The 25325-nt window shown below is 35.9% G+C and overlaps 1 protein-coding gene across 2 annotated transcripts; it reads right to left on the bottom strand.

Moving 5' to 3' along the window:
* Positions 1-5084: 5084 nt before the first annotated feature.
* On the bottom strand, positions 5085-24231 carry ANGPTL5 (angiopoietin like 5). Of its 2 annotated transcripts, XM_063784451.1 has the most exons (9): positions 24184-24231; positions 22185-22340; positions 21475-21619; positions 20122-20225; positions 19192-19285; positions 17002-17102; positions 14826-14946; positions 9281-9466; positions 5085-6011 (listed from the first exon to the last, which is right to left on the bottom strand). In XM_063784451.1, exons 2-9 carry the CDS (start codon positions 22278-22280, stop codon positions 5692-5694), a joined length of 1167 nt encoding a protein of 388 aa, XP_063640521.1. In that variant the 5' UTR covers positions 22281-22340; positions 24184-24231; the 3' UTR covers positions 5085-5691. The 2 variants fall into 2 exon arrangements, with proteins under 2 accessions (XP_063640521.1, XP_009422313.3); XM_009424038.5 differs by lacking the exon at positions 24184-24231 and having other exon boundaries at positions 22185-22372.
* Between the last annotated feature and the right edge of the window lie 1094 nt (positions 24232-25325).

Raw genomic sequence — 25325 nt, forward strand, 5'->3', positions numbered from 1 at the left:
TTAGTGGAATATGAAACATCTTGTTTTATTCCCAGCTGCTTAATGCATTAAGTTCTTAAGCACCACGTAACAAGTATCTGACTTCTTACACTCTACTCTTATAGAAAACAAAAAGCATGAATACATTCGATTTATAATACTCTGAACAATGAAAGGAAAATAGCCTTTTATATGCTTTGATATTACCAACTTTTCTCGTTTCTATTTTTCAAAGCTTTTCTAGTCTTGTTTATTTGAATTGAAAGCACATGTCCTGTGAGCCTCTTATATAATTTCTTGGATAGTGAGCAATAACTGTGAGTCTGATGGCAAGGCTGGTTTAGGCTAATTTCAACAGACAATGAAGTTTTGGTTTTGTTTTCACAAAACCTAACTATCTATCTCCTACTATTTATTACACGTACCTAAACACCTAACTACCTATCTCCTGTTGTTACATCACCATACGGCCTTGCGAACTCTTTCTTTATAACATCACTGAAAACCTATTTCAGAACTAACATAAGGATTCAGTTGTCCTTAACTTATAAGAACATTCACTGCATAATAGCACAATAGGGACCAGTGGTTAGAAGCAGCTGGAGCAGGGCCAGCCATATGGGGGCTGCCACACTGCCCCCCACACCTGACTGTGTCAGCACGGTAGATGGAGTTGAAAAGGTTGATGGGGTTCAAACTCCAGTTCACCCTCATATAAGTGAGATTGCCGTAGTTATAAATTGGATTCAGTTGTCTTCATCAGAAAAGTGAGAATAATACCTAACTCATAGGATTTTCTAAGGACTAAATGAGATCCACGCATAATATTTAGCACAGTGTCAGTCACAGAATAAACACTAAATGCTAACTATGATAGAATATTCATAATCATGTGTATGTGGCTATGTTATATAAAACTGGGATAAGCTGTTTTCTCCTGACTATTCCTCAGACCTAGACAAGTATCAAAGGTACCCTTCAACAAGGTTGTATCAATTTACATGACAATAAAAGTAGGAGTAAGCCCATTTCTTGGCTTCTGTACAAACACTGAGTGTTACCTCATGTAAAAGCTGACATTAGGTCTTAATTTTTATGATAACTCGTGAGATAATTTTTTGTATATTGACCATTTATATTATGGAGATTGCTTTCCATGTCATTTGCCTATTTTATAAGGATGTTCTTTTCTTATATTTTAGAGTGAATCATATATAAGAAATAGAATCTGTCATTTGTTCAAATACTTTTTCTAGTTTCTCCCTTGTCTCTAATTTTCCTTACAGTGTTTGGGGTATATGGAGCCTTCAAATATTCAAGTAATCAAATGAAATCTTTCTGCCTTGGAAATAAAAAGATTAACTTGTATGTTTGCCTAACATTAATTTTGCTTTTTAGTGTATTTAATCGATCTGTAATTAATTTCTATGCAATACAGCATTCCTTTTTATTTTCAAGTTTTTAAGCATTTTCCCAATTACCATTTATCCATTTTTCTCTTCTCCCACTAATATAAAACTCTACTTTTTCTATATTCTGCATAATGTATTTCTATCAAGTTATAGACATAGTCAAGTATTTTACTGACCTCTCTGTTTTCCTCATTACACACATTTTAATTTTGTAGTTTTATTGTGGTAGGCAGAATTCTAAGATGGCCTCCAATATTTCTTGCAGCTTACATGCACACACCTTCTCCCAGTTATTCAATTAAACACCAATCCATATACTGCCTTGGAGGGATATCCAAATGCAATTAAGTTTCCAAACCAGTTAACCTTAAGATAGGATTATGCAGGTAACTTGACCTAACCACATGAGCCCTTTAAAAGCAGCTAGTTTTCTCTGGCTGGTCTGGCTGGCAGCAGAGGTAGTAGATAGAGAGATGTGCTCTGGTTGACCTGGAAGAAAGCAAATATTCATCCTGTAAATTGGAGATCCCATGTTAAGGAACAGCAGGCCACCTCTAGAAGCTGAGAGCAGTCCCACCCACAGCTAGAGAGACAACAAGGTCCTGAATCTTATAACCACAAGGAAATGAGTTCTGCCAATAAATGAGCAGGGAAGGGGACCCCGAACCAAGATGAGAACTCAACCTGGATGACACCTTGATTTAGCCCCATCATTCTCTGAGCAGAGAACGCACACAACCTTTGCCAGACTTCTGAGCTTCAAAACTGTAAGCTAATAGTTGACAGTCCTTTTAAGCCACTAAATTTGTGGTAATCTGTCACGCAGCAATAAAAAACTAACATGTTTATAGTATACTTTCACAACCAATATATCAGAACACTATCAATTCCTATTCCATCATATTATTTGTTCTCGTTAATCACACTTACAGGACTTTAAATTTTCTCAAAATTAAAAAAAAAGTTCTAATGCTCTTTCATGTTAAGTGTATGGATTACATTGGAGACAGATCTGAATAGTCTGGGAGGTTCATTGTCCCTCTTCTGTGGTGGCTAGACAGAAAGAGCAGCCTGGTGCCAGCCACTGCACTTCAGTGAGCTCCTCTTTCAAACCAGGCCACCCCCTCAACCACAAAGCCCATACTGTTACAAAACTGCCCTCCCAGAGCACACTGCCCATTAAGATTAGTGGGCTCCATCAGTGATAGACTGGATAAAGAAAATGTGGTACATATACCTCATGGAATACTATGCAGCCACAAAAAAGAACAAGATCGTGTCCTTTGCAGGGACAAACATGGAGCTGGAGGCCATTATCCTTAGCAAACTAATGCAGGAACAGAAAACCAAATACTGCATGTTCTCACTAACAAGTGGGAGCTAAATGATGAGAACACACTGACACATAGAGGGGAACAACACACCCTGGGGCCTATCGGAGGGTGAAAGGTGGGAGGAGGGAGAGAAGCAGGAAAAATAACTAATGGATATCAGGCTTAATACCTGGGTGATTAAATAATCTGTGCAACCAACCCTCATGACACAAGCCAGTCATTTACACACACACACACACACACACACACACCAAAAAAAAAAAAAAAAAAAAAAACCTATTTCCTGTCTACCTAGGACATTGCTGGGGTGCATCAGCAAGATCCTAAGTAATACCCAAATCATCCTTACGCATTGTTCCTGCATCTCCAAACCACCCTTGGTTCTCACACCCACTACTCAACTTCACACATCCAGGGCCCTTTGCATCAAGTCTTCTATTTGAAGACTATGATGTGTGTTGCTACTTCTAGTTGTTTATGTTTTTTCTGTCATGTTTTAGAAATATTTTTAAATAAGTCATTACTTGCCTTTAGCCTACCTCTGAGTACTATAGCTCTCAAAGCTATTATCAGTAAGTTAACTTTTTTTGTTTATACTTAATCTATGCTGGCGTAAAGAGAAGCTATTGGATCTATATATTGCTGGGGGGTTTTCTTCCAACTGGACACAGAGTGTTTACTGACCATTAAAGTGTAAGTGGATGAAAGAATAAAGCATTTATATTTTTAAACAGGACCAGTTAGCCAGAGAAGTCTTCAGAATCTGAAAGAATGACTCCAAAATATGTCATTCAGACTATCAGCATGTGACTGCTACCTATTATGCCTACTTCCAAGGCACATGTACATGCTACTGGGGAAGTAGATAAGAAAGAAAGAAAGAAAGAAAGAAAGAAAGAAAGAAAGAAAGAAAGAAAGAAAGAAAGAAAGAAAGAAAGAAGAAAGAAAGAAAGAAAGAAAGAAGAGAAAGAAAGAGAGAGGGAAAAAAGAAGAAAAAGAAAGAAAAGAAAGAGAAAGAAAGAGGAAGGAAGGGAGGGAGAGAAAGGAAAGAAAGGAAGGAAAGGAAAGAAAGAAAGAAAAAGAAAGAAAGAAGAAAGAAAGGAAAAGAAAGAGAAAGAAGAAAGAAAAAAGAAAGGAAGAGAAAGAAAGAAAGAAAGAAAGAAAGAAAGAAAGAAAGAAAGAAAGAAAGAAAGAAACGAAAGACAATTGCCCTTATCCCTTAACATCTCCTAAGAGTCAGGTCTGAGTATCTGAGGCTCAGGATTATGACCTGAAATATACCTTCTCATTTGCAATAGGGTTTGAGACCTCTTAATACTTTTAAAGCATCTCACAAGGCATCCTGGAAGTAATGTTGTCCATGGTTAGTCAATTATAAGTCAAATATATCTTTCCACTCCAAAGCCCCCAAAAATTAAAATTTCTCACTGCTCTCTGGGTCCATCTTTCCCTTTAGTATTCCATGGATTCCCATTCTGCTTTCATCCTCAATTTTTCAATCATTTCCATAGGCTTTAGATGGGATAAAAATGTGAAGCCCCTATCTCTTGCAGTACCATAAGGGAGATTGCCTCTGTCCCAGCTCAGCAAAGATTTCAAGGCCCAGATTCAAAACAACAGATTGGCTTGCTAAGCAACAAAATTATTGCCTTGATTTGTAGGGGAATTTGCCTCGTGGTGCTCATATCATTACCGATATAAAAGGCAGTTCTGTGCTTCTCCAACCTGGCAGGCATCTGACTCCACTGCCAAGATACAACCTCAGCTGTGCCTCTGTGATACGCATTGGAGACCATGGGAGTCCATGTGCACCCTCCTGCAATTTTATCTCATGTAATCCTGTTCACGATGTATTCACTGCTTTCAGAGGACATCAAAGTGAAATCACCTTAAATGACGACCTTATTATCATTTTTGTCCATCCCTGAACCCAAATCAGATTCTGGTTCTATTCTGGGCTTAGCTATGTCACCCTGACATCTATAACCTCAAACTTACTTTTATTCAATCCTCTTCCCACTTAATTTTTCAGCCACTTTTCCCCTCCCTTGAGTATTATATAACCCTAACTCTGGACAAAGTACCTTCTATTCAAAACTAATTCTTGATCATTTCCCTTGTCTCTCTTATCAGTAACTGACATTTGGCCCTGCATGTTCCCTGCTGTCCTCTCCTAAGGAATCCTTACCATCCAATTCCCTCCACCTTAGCAGGAAAAGTAGAGGGGACCAGCTTATTCCTAGAGTATATCTAGAATTGATTCATCACTCTTTTATCGACCATCCTTCATGTAAACTTCATACCATTCCTATTGGTTCAAAAAGAGTTCAGATAAAGTCGTATTTTAGAATGCAGCTGATCAGGATATAAAAGTACAGTATATTTATTACAAACAATAACAAAATAGTTAACCATGATTAGATATGAAAACAAGAAAAACTATTTGGGCAGCAAACTCTTACTACTTTTAAAATGGTATGGCATCACCTAGAAATAGTAAGGTTTTTACATCATGTGTAGCTTATATATTAATCTGCATAAAAGTTATTTATTGTAACTGTCTTCAGTAGAAATTATCTGTAGATTATATAATCATATAAAGTATAAAAATAAGTAAAATATTCTCTTCAATTTTCCTTACAACATATTATGGTTTAAAAATGCTTCAAAGAAAAGGCAAAATCCTTTAAAATCACTATAAATTTTAGGAAGACAAGTTGTAGTTCACTTGAAACAAATTTCATTGTATATTGTTAATATAGTCAGAAGTAAAAACATACAAAAAGCCATGTTTTCTTTTATAGAATACTACAAAATTGAAGTTTTCTAATTAAACTCATAACATCTAAATGCCATCTACAGTTAAATTTTGCCTAATATGTTTGAAACACTAAGTGAAAAGATAAACTTTTAAAAATCTTTAATATATTATCATTGTAGAACTTGCATTACAATGTTAAATGAGATTATTTAAAATATGGATTGTACATTCTTCTAATTTTCATTGAAACAGATTTAATCTTGACAGGTGAGTTGTTTTTGGTCCATGTGCCCCATCGAATTCCAGTTGCAAGCAATTTTCCAGAGAAGTGATGAATGCCATTTAGATTTGCTAGACCACACTCGTTAAACCACCAGCCAGTCTTGTTATGGAGGTGACTGCAGCTCTTCACAGACTGACCATTGACCAGGCATGCAGGGCGACACCCATCATTATCAACATCTGATGTGCTAAAAGGCATTGCATTTTGATTATCTTCTTTTTTGAGACCCCGGAATGCATCACCTGGGAAAAAAATTTTTAATGATCGAATTTAAAGGAAATTTCTATTATTTTAATTAATCATTACCAGCATATTAGGCAAGAGCATCACATCTGGAAATAGGGTTTAAATTATTTTCCTACTGTTTATCATGTTAAAATTCTCCTACTCGAAGATTCAACATGTCACAATCTGGTGATGAGTTCCTCAACACGACAGGCATCTTTAAATGAATATTTGATATAAAAGTCACAGTCCAAAATGGAGTTTTGCTGTGTAGACAAAACCAGATAATTTAGGCCAAAACTTATAGCATACAGAGCTGTCATAATTTGGACAGACCAATATGATAATTGATAATTTAGGAAAAAAATTAATTTACACAGGGTAGGTTTTCATACCACTACCATTTATGTCACTTTAGCTAGAGAAACTTTTACCTTTAAGAAATTTAGATTTACAATTACAGAAGTTGGAGTTTTTTTCTAGGGGCCATCAACTTTATACAGAATACCAAATGCCCTCAAGAAAAATTCAGATATACTGTTGAGGTATACCTTTTCTTCATGGCTCTTCACATGATTTATGGACCAATTGGATAGTAGTTAAGACAATACCGTTTTTAAAGGGCTTCTACTGAACATTGTTTTATTTTGTTTTTAAGACAGAGTTTTGCTCTTGTCCCCCAGTCTGGAGTGCAATTGCATGATCTCGGCTCACTGCAACCTTCACCTCCCAGGTTCAAGCGATTCTCCTGCCTCAGCCTCCCAAGTAGCTGGCATTACAGGCACACACCATCACACCCAGCTAATTTTTGTATTTTTAGTAGAGATGGGGTTTCACCATGTTGGCCAGGTTGGTCTTGAACTCCTGACCTCAAGTGATCCACCCACCTCGTCCTCCCAAAGTGCTAGGATTACAGGCGTGATCCACTGCTTCTGGCCTGAACATTGTAGGTATGGTATCCCTCGTATTTACAATAACCCTGCAATGATTAAGTATCCTGTCCAAGATGACCCAGTTAACTCAGTGGCAGGAGCAGGAGTCATATTTTGTTTCATAAAATTCCATAAAGTTAAAGATTCTAAGTAAACCCATAATGCCTCCATTTCACCTATATGTAAGCTTTGGCTAATGTTTGAAACACTAATTTAAAAAAGAAGCCATATGCAATCTGTGGAGAAACCAAGCTCTATGTTTGTTTCATTATTTCTGAAAGTTTGGCATCTCTTGTGATAAATCTTTTGAAAGAGCCTGAAGAACTTCATTAGCAGTGGTGGCCTATCCTATACCCCAATTCTGCTGATTATTAAAGTCTCTGACTCTGCACTTCATGGGAAACAAAACACACACATTGTAGGTATTTTCAGAGAATATATAATCTCCATCACCCACACAGTGTGATACTTTTCCAAAGTTCCAGTGAGAGACAATACCCATGGAGCATTGCCTAAACAATGTGATCATTCCATGGATACTCTCCCTAGATAAAGTCCGACCACCAGAAGGATCATACAGCCCATAAGCTCCTCGAGAGATTTTATTTAATTCATTTAAAAAATATATGCATAGGTTTATTTCCTTAAAAATAGCCTATTAAAATATAGCCATCATGTTTTCTGTGAGAGTGTGGTTGGAGAACACAACACTTTTGTTTTCCCTAAGAATCCAGAGACATTTATCTCAAGTCTTATAATCAGGAATAGTTGGGATTCTCATGGAACAAGTGTGTTGCTCAAATATTCAAATTCATATCTCTGTTTTTGCTCCAAGCTCAAAGCCGAATTTGTGACCTGCCTTTACCAAACACCTGATCACATTTAACCCATTGGTTTTATCTGTATTTCTATCATTACATTCTGCTGACACCTTTTTCTTTTATTCTTTTGATTACATTATGTGATCAACAGTTGAAAGTTACTTCATAACCTTGTTGGGAAAATGTAGAATACAGTATGGCAAAATTTGAGACTTTTGTAACGAAAAAACTTTTGCCATTATCAGTATTATCTTTTAATTAGATCCTAGTCATCTTTCAGAGAATCCCCACATAAACTTTTCCTAATATAGTATATTCCATCTTTAGATAGTTCTTTGCACTTTTAGAGAGCAAGCATTGAAAATCATATATTGTAACTTTTTAAACTTTTCCCTATAGATCATGATTGGAATTTCAGACTTTCACCTAATATCCCAGGTGTAAACCCCTCAGGTATCATAGATTCCAACCATGTCAGACAACTCTCTGTGACCTATAATTTTCCTCCCTCTATGCCTTAACTTAAGCTGCTCTGTTTGTCAGCCTTCATTTGCTAAAAGCCTATCCATTCTTCTAAGACTAGATCAGTGGTTCTCAACTACAAGTATGCCAACATATCCATCTGGCTTAAAATAACTGAATCAGATTCTACAGGAATATATACTTCTAAAAAGCTTCCCATGTTGAATCTAACATTAACAGCTTGTTAAAAATTGCTTTTCCATGAATATTTTTTGGGTGCAATCAACTGAAATCATTCTCACCCTCTTTCTGACCCCAAAAGTTCTATCAGTATTCTGTATTTCCAGTGTTACTTATCTTCCCCTTTATATTGGGAGCAGTTAAAGACCTGGGAACATATATCATTTATTTTTTGATTTCTAACACTAAATATACATAATGAACAAGTACCACAAACAGCAACAAGGGAGTTGAATTTAGTGCTTTTTAACTCAAATGCCTTTAAATTTTCAGCATTAAAATGCAAGTTTAACATCAAGTATTTTGAAGTTCTGACAAATTAAATTTATTTGGAAATGAGCAGATGCACCAAAGTGTAATGAAAAAACACTAAACTTGTTGTTCTGTCAGCCTGGATTCTTGCCTTGGCTCAGGTGACGTGATCTGGGAACGTTGGGCAAGTCACTTTATCACTCAGGTTTTTTCACCTGTAAAGTGAGATGACTAGAGATCATCTCTAACAGTCTGTCACTTCTAAATGTCAGCCTCTCTGAACATGAAAATGAAAATGCCTTCACAGCCTACTCCACAGGCTCTCTATCCAAAGAATCAACTGAGATTACATAAGGCAAATTGTTTTAGAGACTATAAAGCACTTCAGAAGCATGAGGTAGTACAATGATCATAACAAAGTTTCAAAACTCAAGACTTGGCCAGCTTTCTTATTCCTAATCTATTCTGTTATCAGTTATGTGTTATATATAAAGACAAATGCATTATTTTTATCTTCACTTAATAATGAGTCAGTTATAATTTAGATCTGGATAATTTTAGGAATAAAAAAAAACTTACCAGCATTTCCTGAATACCGTCCTAAGTGCATTTTAAAAAATCTCGTTTCATCCTCTAGCCAAAAATTATCATATGATGCATAAGCAAGAGTGTCATCTTCAGATTCCAAAGCCACATACAGCATAAAACTGGTATTTTTCTGATTTACTATATAAAAGATCTTTTTCAGTCCTAGCCAAAATTCTCCTGTAAAAAAAAATGCTTTGTTTTAATATATTTTAATACAAATTAGAATAATGGTTTATTATTGAATGTTTGGTCTTGTTTAGCATTTCAAAAACTCTGAGATGGCTCAGGTAAGTAATTAAAGGCACTGGATGACCTAGCTCAAATTATCAGTGCTTACCTACTTCATAAAACAAACAAAATTCCTACTTCTACTTCACCAGACTTGAGAAAATCAGACCCTTTTTCATTTTTATCTCCCCAAATTAAGTAAAATTTGGGGAGAGAAGATAATAATGATCTCCCCAAATTTTATCTCCCAAAATTAAATTAGTCTTCATTTAAAGACTAAAATAGAAAGTCAAATTTTACCTTAAGGCATTTCAACATAAAACCAATTGAAATATTATGGCAGGTAACAAAACGTTATTTACCAGTAAATGAGAAGGTTTAACCTCCAAATCAGCGGTTCCTAAAGAAACATTTCCTAAAAACACTCGGTTGAAATTATTTTTTTCTGTCTTGGAATACTTTCTTAACAGACGCTTCTTTGTTACAATGCAGCTGGTTAATTTCCTATGCCCTGAACATAATGTAATAACATTGGAATATCCCCGGGTTTAGGGTCAATATTTCCAAGACAATTATAGATTCAGGATGAAATATAAAACTCCCCAACTCGGACTGCATACTTCTTGCATACATATTCTAGCCAATGGCTTTCTACCTCTCCCTACCCACGTGGCATAGCCCAAATGTGTATATCTCTGCTCTGAGATATATGCCTCTACTTGAATCATAAAATTATTAAAGAAAATAAGGGTCCAGTCAAAACAAACTTCAGAGTTGGAGAATAACATGACAGCATTCAAACTCTTCAAATTATAGCTAAGGTATTAAGTCTTTCTTCAGAGCTCACAGGGGCAGACATTTTAGCAACACACTCACTTACAATTGAAAAGTAAGGAGAGAAAGTGGGCCCAGTAAAATGGCTCCATAGGGGTCCACTGAGTCTCACACAGTATACAACACTTCAATTTAAGTGCCCCTGCCATCTTTTCCCAGTACCCCACCCTCAAATTTAAGACTTAAAAATACATTTTCTGTAATCCTATATTTATTTATTTATTTATTTATTTATTTATTGAGAGTCTAACTCTGTCACCCAGGCTACGGTGCAGTAGTGCGATCTCGGCTCACTGCAACTTCCGCCTCCCCCCAGTTCAAGCGATTCTCATTCATGCCTCAGCCTCCCAAGTAGCTGGGATTACAGAGGCATGCACCACCACCCCCAGCTAATGTTTGTGTTTATTTTTTATTATACTTAAGTTCTGGGATACATGTGCAGAATGTGCAGATTTGTTACACAGATATACATGTGGCATGGTGATTCGCTGCACCCATGAACTCGTTATCTACATTAGGTATTTCTTCTAATGCTATCCCTCCTCTAGCCCCCACCCCCTGACAGGCTCCTGTGTGTGATGTTCCCCTCCTTGTGTCCATGTGTTCTCATTGTTCAACTCCTACTTATGAGTGAGAATATGCAGTGTTTGGTTTTCTGTTCCTGTGTTAGTTTGCTGAGAATGACGGTTTCTAGCTTCATCCATGTCCCTGCGAAGGACATGAACTCATTCTTTTTATGGCTGCATAGTATTCCATGGTGTATATGTGCCACATTTTCCTTATCCAGTCTATCATTGATGGGCTTTTGGGTTGGTGCCAAGTCTTTGCTGTTGTGAATAGTGCTGCAATACACGTACCTGTACATGTGTCTTTATAGTAGAATGATTTATAATCCTTTAGGTATATACCCAGTAATGGGATGGCTGGGTCAAATGGTATTTCTAGTTCTAGATCCTTGAGGAATCACCACACTGTCTTCAACAATGGTTGAACTAATTTACACTCCCACCAACAGTGTAAAAGCGTTCCTATTTCTCCACATCCTCTCCAGCATCTGTTGTTTCCTGACTTTTTACTTATCACCATTCTAACTGGTGTGAGATGGTATCTCCTTGTGGTTTTGATTTGCATTTCTCTAATGACCAGTGATGACAAGCTTTTTTTCATATGTGGTTGGCCGCTTAAATGTCGTCTTTTGAAAAGTGTCTGTTCATATCCTTTGCCCACTTTTTGATGGGGTTGTTTGTTTTTTTCTTGTAAATTTGTTTAAGTTATTTGCTGATTCTGGATATTAGCCCTTTGCCAGAAGGATAGATTGCGAAAATTTTCTAACACTCTGCAGGTTGCCTATTCACTCTGATGATAGTTTCTTTTGCTGTGCAGGAGCTCTTTAGTTTAATTAGATCCCATTTGTCAATTTTGGCTTTTGTTGAAATTGCTTTTGTTGTTTCAGTCATGAAGTCTTTGCCCATCCCTATGTCCTGAATGGAATTGCCTAGGTTTTCTTCTAGGGTTTTTATGGTTTTAGGTCTTACGTTTAAATCTTTAATCCATCTTGAATTAATTTTTGTATAAGGTAAAAGAAAGGGATCCAGTTTCAGTTTTCCACATATGGCTAGCCAGTTTTCCCAGCACCATTTATTAAAAAGGGAATCCTTTCCCCATTGCTTTTTTTGTCAGGTTTGTCAAAGATCAGATGGCTGTAGATTTGTGGTGTTATTTCTGAGGCCTCTGTTCTATTCCATTGGTCCATATATCTGTTTCGGTACCAGTATCAAGCTGTTTTGGTTACTGTAGCCTTGTAGTATAGTTTGAAGTCAGGTAGCATGATGCCTCCAGCTTTGTTCTTTTTGCTTAGGATTGTCTTGACTATACAGGCTCTTTTTTGGTTCCACATGGAATTTAAAGTAGTTTTTTCTAATTATGTGAAGAAAGTCAATGGTAGCTTGATGGGAATAGCATTGAATCTATAAATTACTTTGGGCAGGCCAGGCACAGTGGCTCATGTCTGTAATCCCAGCACTTTGGGAGGCTGAGGCAGGTGGATCACCTGAGGTCAGAAGTTCAAGATCAGCCTGATCAACATGGTGAAACCCCATCTCTATTAAATTACAAAAATTAGCTGGGCATGGTGGCAGGCACCTGTAATCCCAACTACTCGGGAGGCTGAGGCAGGAGAATTGCTTGAACCCGGCAGGCAGAGGTTGCAGTGAGCCAAGATCACGCCATTGCTCTCCAGCCTGGGCAACACTAGTGAAACTTTGTCTCAAAAAAAAAAAAATTACTTTGGGCAGTATGGCCATTTTCATGATATTGATTCTTCCTATCTATGAGCATGGCATGTTTTTCCATTTGTTTGTGTCCTCTCTTATTTCCTTGAGCCGTGGTTTGTAGTTCTTGAAGAGGTCCTTCACATCCCTTGTAAGTTGGATTCCTAGGTATTGTATTCTGTTTGTAGCAATTGTGAATGGGAGTTGACTCATGATTTGGCTCTCTGTTATTGGTGTATAGGAATGCTTATGATTTTTGCACATTGATGTTGTGTCCTGAGACTTTGCTGAAGTCGCTTATCAGTTTAAGGAGCTTTGAGACTGAGGCAATGGGGTTTTCAAAATATACAGTCATGTCATCTGCAAACAGAGACAATTTGACTTCCTCTTTTCCTAATTGAATACCCTTTATTTATTTCTCTTGCCTGATTGCCCTGGCCAGAACTTCCAATACTATGTTGAATAGGAGTGGTGAGAGAGGGCATCCTTGTCTTGTGCTGTTTTTCAAAGGGAATGCTTCCAGCTTTTGCCCATTCAATATGATATTGGCTGTGGGTTTGTCATAAATAGCTCTTACTATTTTAAGATATGTTCTATCAATACCTAGTTTATTAAGAGTTTTTAACATGAAGGAGTGTTGAATTTATCAAAGGGCTTTTCTGCATTTATTGAGAGAATTATGTGCTTTTTGTCATTGGTTCTGTTTATATGATGGATTATGTTTATTGATTTGCATATGTTGAACCAGCCTTGCATCCCAGGGATGAAGCCAACTTGATCATGGTGGATAAGCTTTTTAATGTGCTGCTGGATTCAGTTTTCCAGTATTTTATTGAGGATTTTCGCATTGATGTTCATCAGGGATATTGGCCTGAAATTTTCTTTTTTGTTGTGTCTCTGCCAGGTTTTGGTATCAGGATGATTCTGGCCTCATAAAAAGAGTTACGGAGGAGTCCCTCTTTTTCCTACTGCTTGGAATAGTTTCAGAAGGAATGGCACCAGCTCTTCTTTGTACCTCTGGTAAAATTTGGCTGTGAATCCGTCTTTTGTGTTTTTATGGAGACATGGTTTCAACATGTTGGCCAGCCTGGTTTCAAACTCCTGGCCTCAAGCAATCCACCTGCCTTGGCCTCTCAAAGTGCTGGGGTTACAGGCGTGAGCCACTACACCCAGCCCCAAATTTGTTTTCAAAATACAACAGTACAAAGCAGTCTCAGTTTGTACGCAGTATACCTGCCTGAAGACCTGGTTAGTCAAAACTCATATTCTTTCCCCATAGGAATAAATTTGAAGTAAGGAAGATGGCAAAGCCTGCATATGGATCTATAACTACCTAATTCAAGAAGAAGCACTCAATGGAAAAATCAGAAGTAATGCTGAGAAAATGCAAATAAATTCACTATACTCCAGAGCATGGCAGTTACCTGGGTATAAGCCAAATTGCTTCTAAAATCACTGGCATTCAGTAGCATTCTTAGCACTAGGACTGACACCACCACTTACCAAATCCTTGGATGACATTATTATGAGAGATTAAAGATTTACAATTATAAAAACAGTAACTGTTAAAATAGCATAAAAATTAGTAAACTCACTGGCAGAAGTTCCAATTAATGTAAAATTCTGCAAAGTTCAGAAATATTGGTGTTTCTGTTTACCAGCAAAAGTGATGGTGCCATGTGGCAATAATGTAAACAGATTTTACATTGACCTGGGGTTATAATTTTCAAATTTTGAGCATAATGATGTTTACTGACATTTTAATAATATGCTCAGTTTAAATAATTTGGGTTTGCACAGACACATACCTCAATTCGCCATTTCATTGGCTTGCATAGATACAACACACCTCTCAAGAATTTTAAGATCTAGGACAACGCTGCCATTCAGTTTTTTGTTCTGCAAACAGTTGGTGAGCACCTGCCAGAATTCTGCTGGGTGCATAGTAGATACTTAATACATATCCAATCTAGAATTTTCACTCAAATCACATTTCACCAGATATCTACAAATAAAGATTTCCAGATCTCCACTGAAGACCTACTTATTTTAAATAATCTGGCATATGAAAAGAGGGTGATTTAAGTCATATTTTGATATTTGCAAGCATTTGCTATTTTTACTAAAGATCTGACCAATAGAGACTCTATAGATATAATACCAAAAAGAGTAAACAATGTAGAGTAGAAATACAAAAAATTAACCTAAAAGATCTCCAAATCCATCCAGATAATCACACCACAACCTTTGGAAATCAATTATCCCATCAATTCTTTTCTGTATCACAGTCCATCCACCTCCTCTGTAATCCATGTCACACATTACCTAAAATAAGCACAGAGAAGACCAAAATAATACACTATTATTTTCATTATTTGATAATATAACACTCATGCTTCATCCTTAGGCTTAGAAAAAGAGACGATGCTGCCACTGAGTTTTCAATGCAATCATATGTCATTAATTTATTCATATGTTTTTTATATTTCTAGAAATAATACTGTCTATTATAAAGCAAACCTGTAATTAACCTAAATAATACTGTTTGTTATCAAACAAATTTGTAATTAACTTAATCACAGTCCTTATAACAATCATTTTTAAAAATATGTATTTGCAGCTTTTTCCCCCCCTTTTTTTTTTGAGACAGAGTCTCCCTCTGTCGCCCAGGCTGGAGTGCAGTGGCGCGATCCCGGCTCATTGCAAGCTCCGCCTCCCGGGTTCACGCCATTCTCCCGCCTCAGGCTCCCGAGTAGCTGGGACTACAGGCGCCCGCTAGCACCCCCGGCTTTTTTTTTTTTTTTTTTTTTTTTTTTTTTTTGTATTTTTTAGTAGAGACGGGGTTTCGCTGTGTTAGCCAGGATGGTCTCGATCTCCTGACCTCGTGATCCTCCCGCCTCCGCCTCCCAGAGTGCTGAGATTACAGGCGTGAGCCACCGTGCCTGGCCGTATTTGCAGCGTTTTAAAGTTATCCTCTTATTACTCAACTTTATAAATATTCTTCAGTTTGTATGACAGTATTGCTCTGATGTGGCAGAGCAATGTATTTCTCTATAAACTAAATTTTGAATTAAAACACTGGTGTGTGTGTGTGTGTGTGTGTGCGCACGGCTAAATATTTCACGTCCTTGTCTTTGCTCTTTTCTCCCACAAGCCTGGAAGTCCTGTTTTCAGACTGGCATTTTCAGAGAAAGGCATGATCTGTGCCCACTCAGCAGGTGCTCATAGACACATCTGTTGATGCTGTGTAAAATGCCCCTAAAAGGACCTCTGTAGGGCACCCATAGAAGTGATATAGGGAAGAAATCAGAGCAAAATTCTCCCTCAGAAACTTCCCGCATAGAGACAGAGAAAAGGCAGTGTGGAGGAAGTTAAGGAACCAGCACTTTCCCACAAAAGAGGTGATTATGCATCCCACTCTTCATAAAATTAGAAGCCTTCCTTTTCCACATCTGTTCAGACTCAGTTTTGAATCTGTAGGTGAAGTAACTTAGGTAATTTTAAAATTATTTCCCACCTAATTTCCAATTTTTTGACATCTTGTCAATAGATTCCAAATAAAATAATGGTAGTAACTCTAAGAAGAGAAACCGGTAGTATTTACTTAGAAAAAAAGTGACTTTATTATCCAATAAAGACTATCAATAAGGTATAAGTATCATAAACTTTCTTCTGCACAAAGAAGTGCCCAGGAAAATATATATATAATATATATAACTGTATGTGTGTGTGTGTATATATACACACACACATATATATTCCATCAATATGCATAGTCTCTAGTAGAAATTTCTACTAGATATCCTTGCAGAGAACTACTAAGAATAGACATAAGAGTAATTTATTTTATCAATTTCAGAATGAATCAGCTTTTCAGTCTGCCTTGTACCCCACTGAAAGGTTTTTTAATTATTAATTTCTCATACAATCACATAAAATCATCTATCATCAGAAGAAATTATAACCATATACAGGAAGGGAAGTCAAAAGCATTTTTAGTAAGCTCCAAGGCAAAGCACACCATTATTTTCCAATATCCACAGGCTAATTAAAGCAAGCAAGTATTTATATTGCATAGTTCTGCCTGCTATAGTTCTGCCTATTATGAGGATAATATAAGCTTTTGCATCAGATGGATTTACTTTAAAGAGTATAACCATGGAAACTCAAATAGAAAAGTGAAAGACAGACTCTAGCTCTTTTATTAATTCATGTTTTGGGCATTAGAATTCTAAAAAACCAAAATTTTGAAAGTAGAACTTTACCTAATATATTTAAAATTTTTTGAGGAAAAATTAAATATTAAAACAATTTAAATTTTAACATAAATTAAATTTGTTGTATGTTTATCTTAGCCCACATAATACGGGAAAACTTTACCTCAAATGGGTAGCTAGATCCTTCTGGGTGAATTATGTATAAACCACTTGGTGTTTTGGTGACAGAGCCAATGGTATCCTTAATATCAGTGCAATCTAAACCTAGAAAAGCAAAATTATTTAATTGGGATATTTTCAAATGTACATTTAAGGCAATCATTTTACTATAGAGAATTGATAGTGCTATTATCATAATTTTCATTATTATTTTAACTTCTTCAAAATGAAAAATGGTCACAATTTTAGAAATAAAAAGAAAATATAAGGGATTAAAGAATTTATGCTGCAATAAGCCTTCACTTATAATATCACTGTTAGTGATTAGTTTCCTATACTATTTAAAAGTTTCATTTGGGATCAACACTTACTAAACATATTTTATAATTACACATTCTCTTTACCAATAAATAATGCCATTTCAGAAATTTAGGTTTATCTTAGAGAATGTAATGTGTAAAGGAAATCTACATGAATAGGGAGGAGAAAACCAAAAGGAATAAGTAGATTAACCACTACAGACACATATTTCACTATTCTATTCCCAACTTCAGAGACTGATGTGTTTGGGACCACTAATACCAGTAGCAAAAGGAAGAAAGGGGAAAATCACTTTCTTCCCCAAGAAATTATGCCTGATGTTAGAGCCTACTCTGTTGACAACAGTTAGAATTATAGCACCCCATAATCACCTTCTCCAAAGCACTCATCTCCCCAGGATTGTAAACACGTGTATGTGGATATGGATATTACATTTTCTGGAAGATACTCTACTCTGTAGCATCTTTTATAAGTGAAATAAATTCAACCCTTAGAGTGTCCATTATCCAAATGCCCATCTTAACATCCTAGTTCTACTCCTAACACTTTACTTCATAGTGTTATCCTAACTATTTACATAGTAAGGTATTACATAAAGCCTTTACCATAGTGCCCAGCACACCCAAATAATGAAGAAAATGCCATCTACAAAAAGTTAGCTATAAAAAGTCATTTGTTTTCCCCTTCGTCTCTGGGAGACATAGATTTGTTGTTGCCTGTGTCCTTACTTGTTAAGAGATATTCTTATAATGACTTTATGCTCAGAGACATGAAAGAAGTTCATGCTGAAGGACTGATCTGGGTTGGAGTGTCTGCTATATCATTACCTTTCAAATTAATGTGAACAGATTATTTCGATTTTTCTGGGCTGGATATTTCTTATCTGATGATGATGATCACAGCAAGCAAGCCCTTATGTTGCTCTGCCTGTGATTCGGGCATTTTTTTTTATTTCCCTTGTGATAAACATTTGATTCGGGCAATATTTTAAGAGACTTTCCTGTATTTATTCACTTAATCCTCACATCAACTGTAAGAGGTAGGTACTATCAGTTTACTGATGAGAAAACATATCAAGAGAGCAGCAAGTCAGAAATTTGAAACCAAGGAGTCTGACATCAGAGTCCATGCTCCTGACTACCACATTATGCCTGCTTTGGGGCAGTTATGAGATATAATAAAATAATTTTAATAACAAAATAATGTGAGAAAGTGCCTGTCTTCCTACCTATCACATAGAAGATTTTTAGGTACTGTTTATTGTCTTCTTTTTCAAAGAAGAACATAAAGATCATGTTCTAGGCCCTCAATAATATTTATTTGCTTTAAACATTTGGGGATAAATTCATATTTATAAGATTTATAGGGTATTTTTCTTAGAAGTCTAAACCTCTAGGAATTAATATGCTGTATTTTAGTATAAAAAGTGCTAACTTTCAGTTTATTCTTGTCTTACATTTCTTTTTCTTTTCAAATTTTATGCCCCAATTTGAAACATTTCAAACATGTCAAAAACATTTTTTACAGGTGGGAGGAACTTTGAAACTTTCTTTTCTTCTATCTGAAGATGAATTATTAATAAGATGTAAACTGGGAGTCCAGAACAAAGCTATAGAAAGCTATGTTATTTTCAACAGCTTCAGGATATCTTTATACAGCCATGGCTTTCACATGGTTGAAAAAGTTTCCCATTTTAAGAAAGTACACGTTGTCTATGGTGAAATTTGCTTAATGGCAGGTATTAGCCCTCCAGTCTGTTAGAGAACGGTGAGCTGTAGTTTTTAAATAAAACCTTTAAATGGATCGACCTGTCCAGGAAAATTTTAAGCAATAAAAGACAAACATGAAAAGGCTGAAATACCAAAGTTCTCACCATGTGACTGAACAGGTCTGTGAGGAAAAGGATCCAGCTGTTTTCTAAAAACTTCTGTAGTCAAAAGCAGAACTCTGTTCATGAGCTCGTTAACCTAAACACATGCATACACATTTAAGTAAATTTATATTTGAAGAAATTGCCATCTCTAAGCCTCTCATAAACCCAGCTCTGAAATACATAATGGTGCCCATTTTTCTAGATTGATTTCTTACTGCTTTAACAAAGAATAAAGGCAAAGCTAAATAGCAATCATTAAATTTCGTAGTATCTACCTCCTTAACGTTGATTTTATCTGCCCCGATTTCTGCATTTGGCTGCTCTTGCACATCTGCCCTTCATACCTTGTCCAAACCATTGCTGTAGTTTCTTACCTCTTCCCTTGGCTCTTCCTCAAGTCATTAGCCACACAAGTTAATCAGATTGTGGCATTTCCTTGCTTAAACACTACAGTGGCTCCTTGGTGTGGTATGACTTCGTTCTTGTCTATTCCTATAGTCAGTTTTCCTTAAATACTCAACCTCACCAGCCACTCCACCCTGTACCAAATCCAAGAAGTTTCCCCAGAATGGAATGTCCTCTTCGCCTTACCCAACCTTTATGATTTTTAAAACATTTATTCATCCTTCATGACTGTTCACAGACTTTCTCCTCTGGGAAGTTTTTTGTATCTGAGAGTTCTCTTTTGTGCCATTCTAGCAACCACATTTTTGTCAACACATTTTAATGCTCCACTAGACTATACCCCTTGAATTAAGTTCGATTTTTTTACGGCTTTTTGTTTGCCTAAAGTTTACTATGGTGCCTCTAACATGGTAGGCGCTAAATAGATGTCTGAACATGAATGCATTTTAAAAAAAGATTATACCTCCAGCTAACTATACATCAACGTGCACATGCAATAACAACACAATACTAAAACATCTATACCTGATTAGATAAATAATCCAAGGAAGCTTGTTGCTCATCCATCATATTCCTTAGTAGTTTTTTGGTACTTCTTGTGTAGGAAACAATAGAATTTTGCAAATTTCCTTAACCATAATAAAAAGTGGCTGTTAAATATTATATTGTTACAGAAAACAATTACAGTGAAAAATAGTGAATTTTACCTGATTTTGGATATGTATGTTAACTCAATACTATCTCAATTTATCTTAATACTCAGAATTACATATTTTAGTTAGTATATCTTTTGTTTAACTCAGGATTAACCCCAGAAATGATTGTCTCAATACTTCTTAATGAAACTATGCTTCCTACTAATATAGATTACCCAGAATAATTAATCTGTCATCATTAAGAGACAGTGTTCTGATTATAAATTCTCACTTTATAAGATGAGATATATAGAGGCAGGAGTTATAGGATTCATCAATTCTTACTGTAAAAGAAAGTTAGTGGTAACAGTTTTATACCAGGCAAGTTAATTTTAAAAAGTACATCTTTGTTTTAATTTTTCTATTAATACTATATTTACACAATTAAATTGCTAGCACATACATATACATACACATAATAAATGTTAGTCAAAGGTTTTGGTTATTTGGTTTCTGACTAAACATTTACTATACATTTTCCTTTTAAAAATTTTTTAAGAGAAAGTTTCTTATAGCGAAGTTGCGATAACAGTACAAATAACTTTTTCCTAATGCTTTTGAGACCATGTTGCCGTGATGTACCGTCACGCTATTTCAGTGTATATTTCTTACACCAAAGACATTTCTAATAACACACCACCAAAATTAGGAAATAAACATTGACTACCTATATTTCTCAGACCCTATGTGAGTTTTACCCAAGATAGTAATAATGTTGCCCCCTATAACAAAAGGGCCCACACACTATTACGTATGTTATTCTTTAAAATTTTATTTTCTAAGTTTCTTTCCACCAGCAGTAGAATCACATTAAAAAATCTTGATATTTTAAATTCTACCTCACTCCGCTTCCTCTCTCTTTCTTATTTTCAGTCTGTCACTTTCTATTAGCTTTTTCCTGAATTTAGCCATCTGTCTTAATAGGTCTAAAGCTGCACTCATTGGTTTGAGAAGCCTGAGACCCTTTTGTTGCACACAGAATTAGCTACATAGAGAAAGGATCCATTCATTTACCAAATATTTATTAAGCACCTATTATGGGCCAAACAATAAAGCTTCTGGCCTAGGATGATCAGGATGTATAGAAAATGACCCAGACAAAAGCTAAAGTATACTTTTCAGTGTCTACCCTAAAAATAATGAATCATATACCCTTATTATTGTGTTTATTTTTAATACTTACTACACATGAAATGTTTTTCTTCTCGTGTAATTTTAGTTTTAACATCACATGATTCCTCACAGTCTTCCTTACAAACAGTATCATTACTTTTACTTTCATCTTTTGCATTAGATCCATCTTCTACAATGTTAACTACTGAAGAGTCCTTTATATTAAAAAATAGAAATAAGAAAAAATACATTAAACATGTTATATGACCTAATACATAATTAAAAAGACTATAGAGAAAAGCTTAGATTTCAGGAAAGACAAGGCTGATCATTAGAGAGAAATATAAGCTATTTAATTCAAACTTCCACAAATAAACCTGATGAGTAAATAAAATCAAATGGACCAATTTCTTAATTTCCTGGGTAGCCACTCACAGGACAAGATTTGAAATATGAAAGTTTGTGGAACAGCTTTTTTTTTAAGCAAAGTGATTTTTTACTACCTATCAGATATTTCATTGAAAAGTTGTGGGCTAGTTTTTAATCTAGGCCTGAAATGTCTTCAAAATATTTTCATATCTGTTGAATCAATCCTCAGTTTATAGTTTCCTCAGTTTAAGTACAGTAATATTAAAGCAATTTTCAACATTTCTAAATAAATGTTTTAATTGTTCCATAAATTATATTTGGTAGTTATGATTAATCTTTTCAAAATTCTAATATATATCTTGAAAGCTAATCATGCTTTCCTAGCTAATATAATATTGCTAAAATTCTTACCGTAGAATGATGTACACAGTTACCTTGTACAGCTTCTCCACAAATAAAAATACATACATTTAAGAATAAGAGTGAGGCTTGGGATGGAGACATCATATTTTTCTTGGATAGATGAAAACACTTCTTCAAATATCAGTCAGCTCTTCGTGGAAAGAACTACAGAGCATAGAGTCTTCAGTTAAAAACCTCTGGAAAGCGTACAACAAAAACATAAGCCAAAACTTACTAGTTTCCATGCCCTGGTTTGAAACAACACCCTTCATATGAAAAACAAAGTAGCCTCTGGAGATCCTGACATTTTAAATTGTACAATTCCTTTTTTATCACTTCATGTCTGTATTATAAATCCAAGCTTTTGCAATATAGGCAACAAATAGATAAATAAGTAAATAAATAAATAAATGACAGATGTAGACAGATAAATAAAGCATGAATTTATAAATTCATCTAATTTTTGTGAGTCAGCCTTTTCTTGCCTTGGGAAAAAAAAATGGCTTTGATAAGCTATACATCAATAATTGCAAACTGCTTGCAAAAAAATAGGAAGTAGAAATGACTGATGGAGTGGGAAAAATATTACCTTGGAACTATTTCTATAAAATGCTAAGTAGAAATTTGATCAAGGTGGACATCCAGAGCAGATAATTCAGACTTAAAATATACTTTTAAAATGCCAAATCTCAACGCTGGGCGCAGTGGCTCACGCCTGTAATCCCAACACTTTGGGAGGCCGAGGTAGGTGGATCACCTGAGGTCAGGAGTTCAAGACCAGCCTGGTCAACATGGCGAAACCTCGTCTCTACTAAAAAATACAAAAATTAGCCGGGCGTTGTGGCAGGTGCCTGTAATCCCAGCTGCTAGGGAGGCTGAGGCAGGGAGAATCGCTTGAACCTGGGAGGCAGAGGTTGCAGTGAGCCGAGATCACGCCACTGCACTCCAGCCTGGGCGAAAGACTGAGACTCCATCTCAAAAAAAAAAAAAAAAAAAGCCAAATTTCTAAGACTCTAATTAATCTGTAATTAGTTGTAATCTAATTACAACTATTTTGTTAAAACTGTAAAAATTCTGAACATCAGAGAAATAATATTATTGAAAATGACCACTCTTTGAAGCTTGATAGATCAGTGTCTTCAAATTTTCCCTTTCAATGTCTCCTTCCCTTCATTCTACACACATGCCTAAGTCTTCATTATCCTCAGATTAAGAGGCAAAGCAAAACTTTCCTGCGTCTTCCTTCTGGTTCGAGACATTATTTTCTCCTTCTCCTTTCCTAACCTGAGAACTGCCATAGTTTTTATGGTACTAGTACAATGACTGATACACAAGAGGCACTCAAATATTTTCTTAATGAAGAAACAGCTTAAAATAATTATCTGTTCTCTGACTTTCCTTCCTCACCACCTACTATTTAAACCCAAACAATCATATCTCTTATTTGTGGCAATCACTGTCTCAGAGTTTTTTCAGTGAGACAGTATGAGATGGTTGGGAGTGCCGGCTCCAAGACCAGATTTCCTGATTTAAAGATTAGTTTCAACACTCCCTTACCCTGGAATCTTGGACAAAGTTACTAATATTGCTATAGCTCAATTACCTCCTTTGTATTATGGAAATTGTTGTATGGATTAAAAGATTAATATATGTAACATTGCGGACAATATTGATGACTTTTATAATTTATATTAATAGACAAATACACATATTGTAATCTTAAATTTCTAGTTGAAGTCTTACAAAATTGAAGTGAAAATGGCAGAACTTCAACAGAAGTTGGCAGAACTTTAAATCAGCCAGATGTTAAAATTCTTTGTTCTTTCACATCTTGCCCAGAGACCAATTCAGGAAATTCTTATTTGAGCAAGAAAATACTTCAGCAGAAGATGGAAAAAAAAAAAAAAAAAGCCTCAGCCAAGACAAAAGTGAAAGCACAAAAAATTGTCCATCACAGCTGCCACATGGTTATAATACTTGTTAAATTAAATAAGCAGGAGTCCATTGCCTGAGGCTGTCTCTGTACTTTGAGTTCCTCTGTAGCAAACTGCAGCCTGACTTAGGAGTATATATTTTGTAACAAATAGTGGAGTTTCAGCCAATCATAGGCAGCCAACTAATCAGAGTATACCCAAATAAGATAAACACCTAGCTGTAGGCAATCACATGATTCCTCTACTTTGTTTCTGTGTCGAACAAAATCTTGCTGCTCATGCTGCTGGGTGGAGCTCTCTGAACTTCTTGTTCTGGGTGCTGCCCAATTCGTAAATCATTCTTTGCTCAAATAAATTCTGTTTATTTTCTGTTCTAAAGATACTAAAAATAATATTCAGGCTGGGCGCAGTGGCTCACGCCTGTAATCCCAGCACTTTGGGAGGCCGAGGCGGGTGGATTACCTGAGGTTGGGAGTTTGAGACCAGCATGACCAACAAGGAGAAACCCTGTCTCTACTAAAAATACAAAATTAGCTGGGTGTGGTGGCGCATGCCTGTAATCCCAGCTACTCAGGAGCCTGAGGCAGGAGGATCGCTTGAACCCGGGAGGTGGAGGTTGTGGTGAGCCAAGATCGTGCCATTGCACTCCAGCCTGGACAACAAGAGCAAAACTCCGTCTCAAAAAAAAAAAAAAATATATATATATATATTATATATATATATATTCAAATTAGATAAGTTATGTGAATATGCTTTATAACCATAAAGTGGTTATTATTAGTTTCCTTTGTAAATAAAACATCAACCATTTATGAGACCACATTAATGAAATTGCATGTCTCATAGACATCTCACATTTAACATGTTTGAAGCCTAACTCGTATTCCTTATTCCACCCCTACCTATTCTTTCCCGTCTTAGTAATGGCAACACACTTTATCCAATTGTGTGACCCAAAAATCTGAGTCACATTTGACTTTTCTTCTCTCGCTTACTGCAACCATCCACCAACACATCTTACTGGCTCAAGGTTCAAACTGTAAACATTTCTCGCCACCTCCACTGCTACCATCCTAGTCCAAGTCTGCCATCTCTGGTAACCTTATCACTGTCCTCATTGTTTCTGGTCTTATCTCCTATAACCTAGTTTTCCCCATGACAACTAGAGGGTCTCTTTAAAGGTTCAATAAAATTGTGTCACTCTTCTAATCAAAAC

Source organism: Pan troglodytes, chromosome 9 (assembly GCF_028858775.2).
Source record: "Pan troglodytes isolate AG18354 chromosome 9, NHGRI_mPanTro3-v2.0_pri, whole genome shotgun sequence".
Taxonomy (NCBI): Eukaryota; Metazoa; Chordata; class Mammalia; order Primates; family Hominidae; genus Pan; species Pan troglodytes.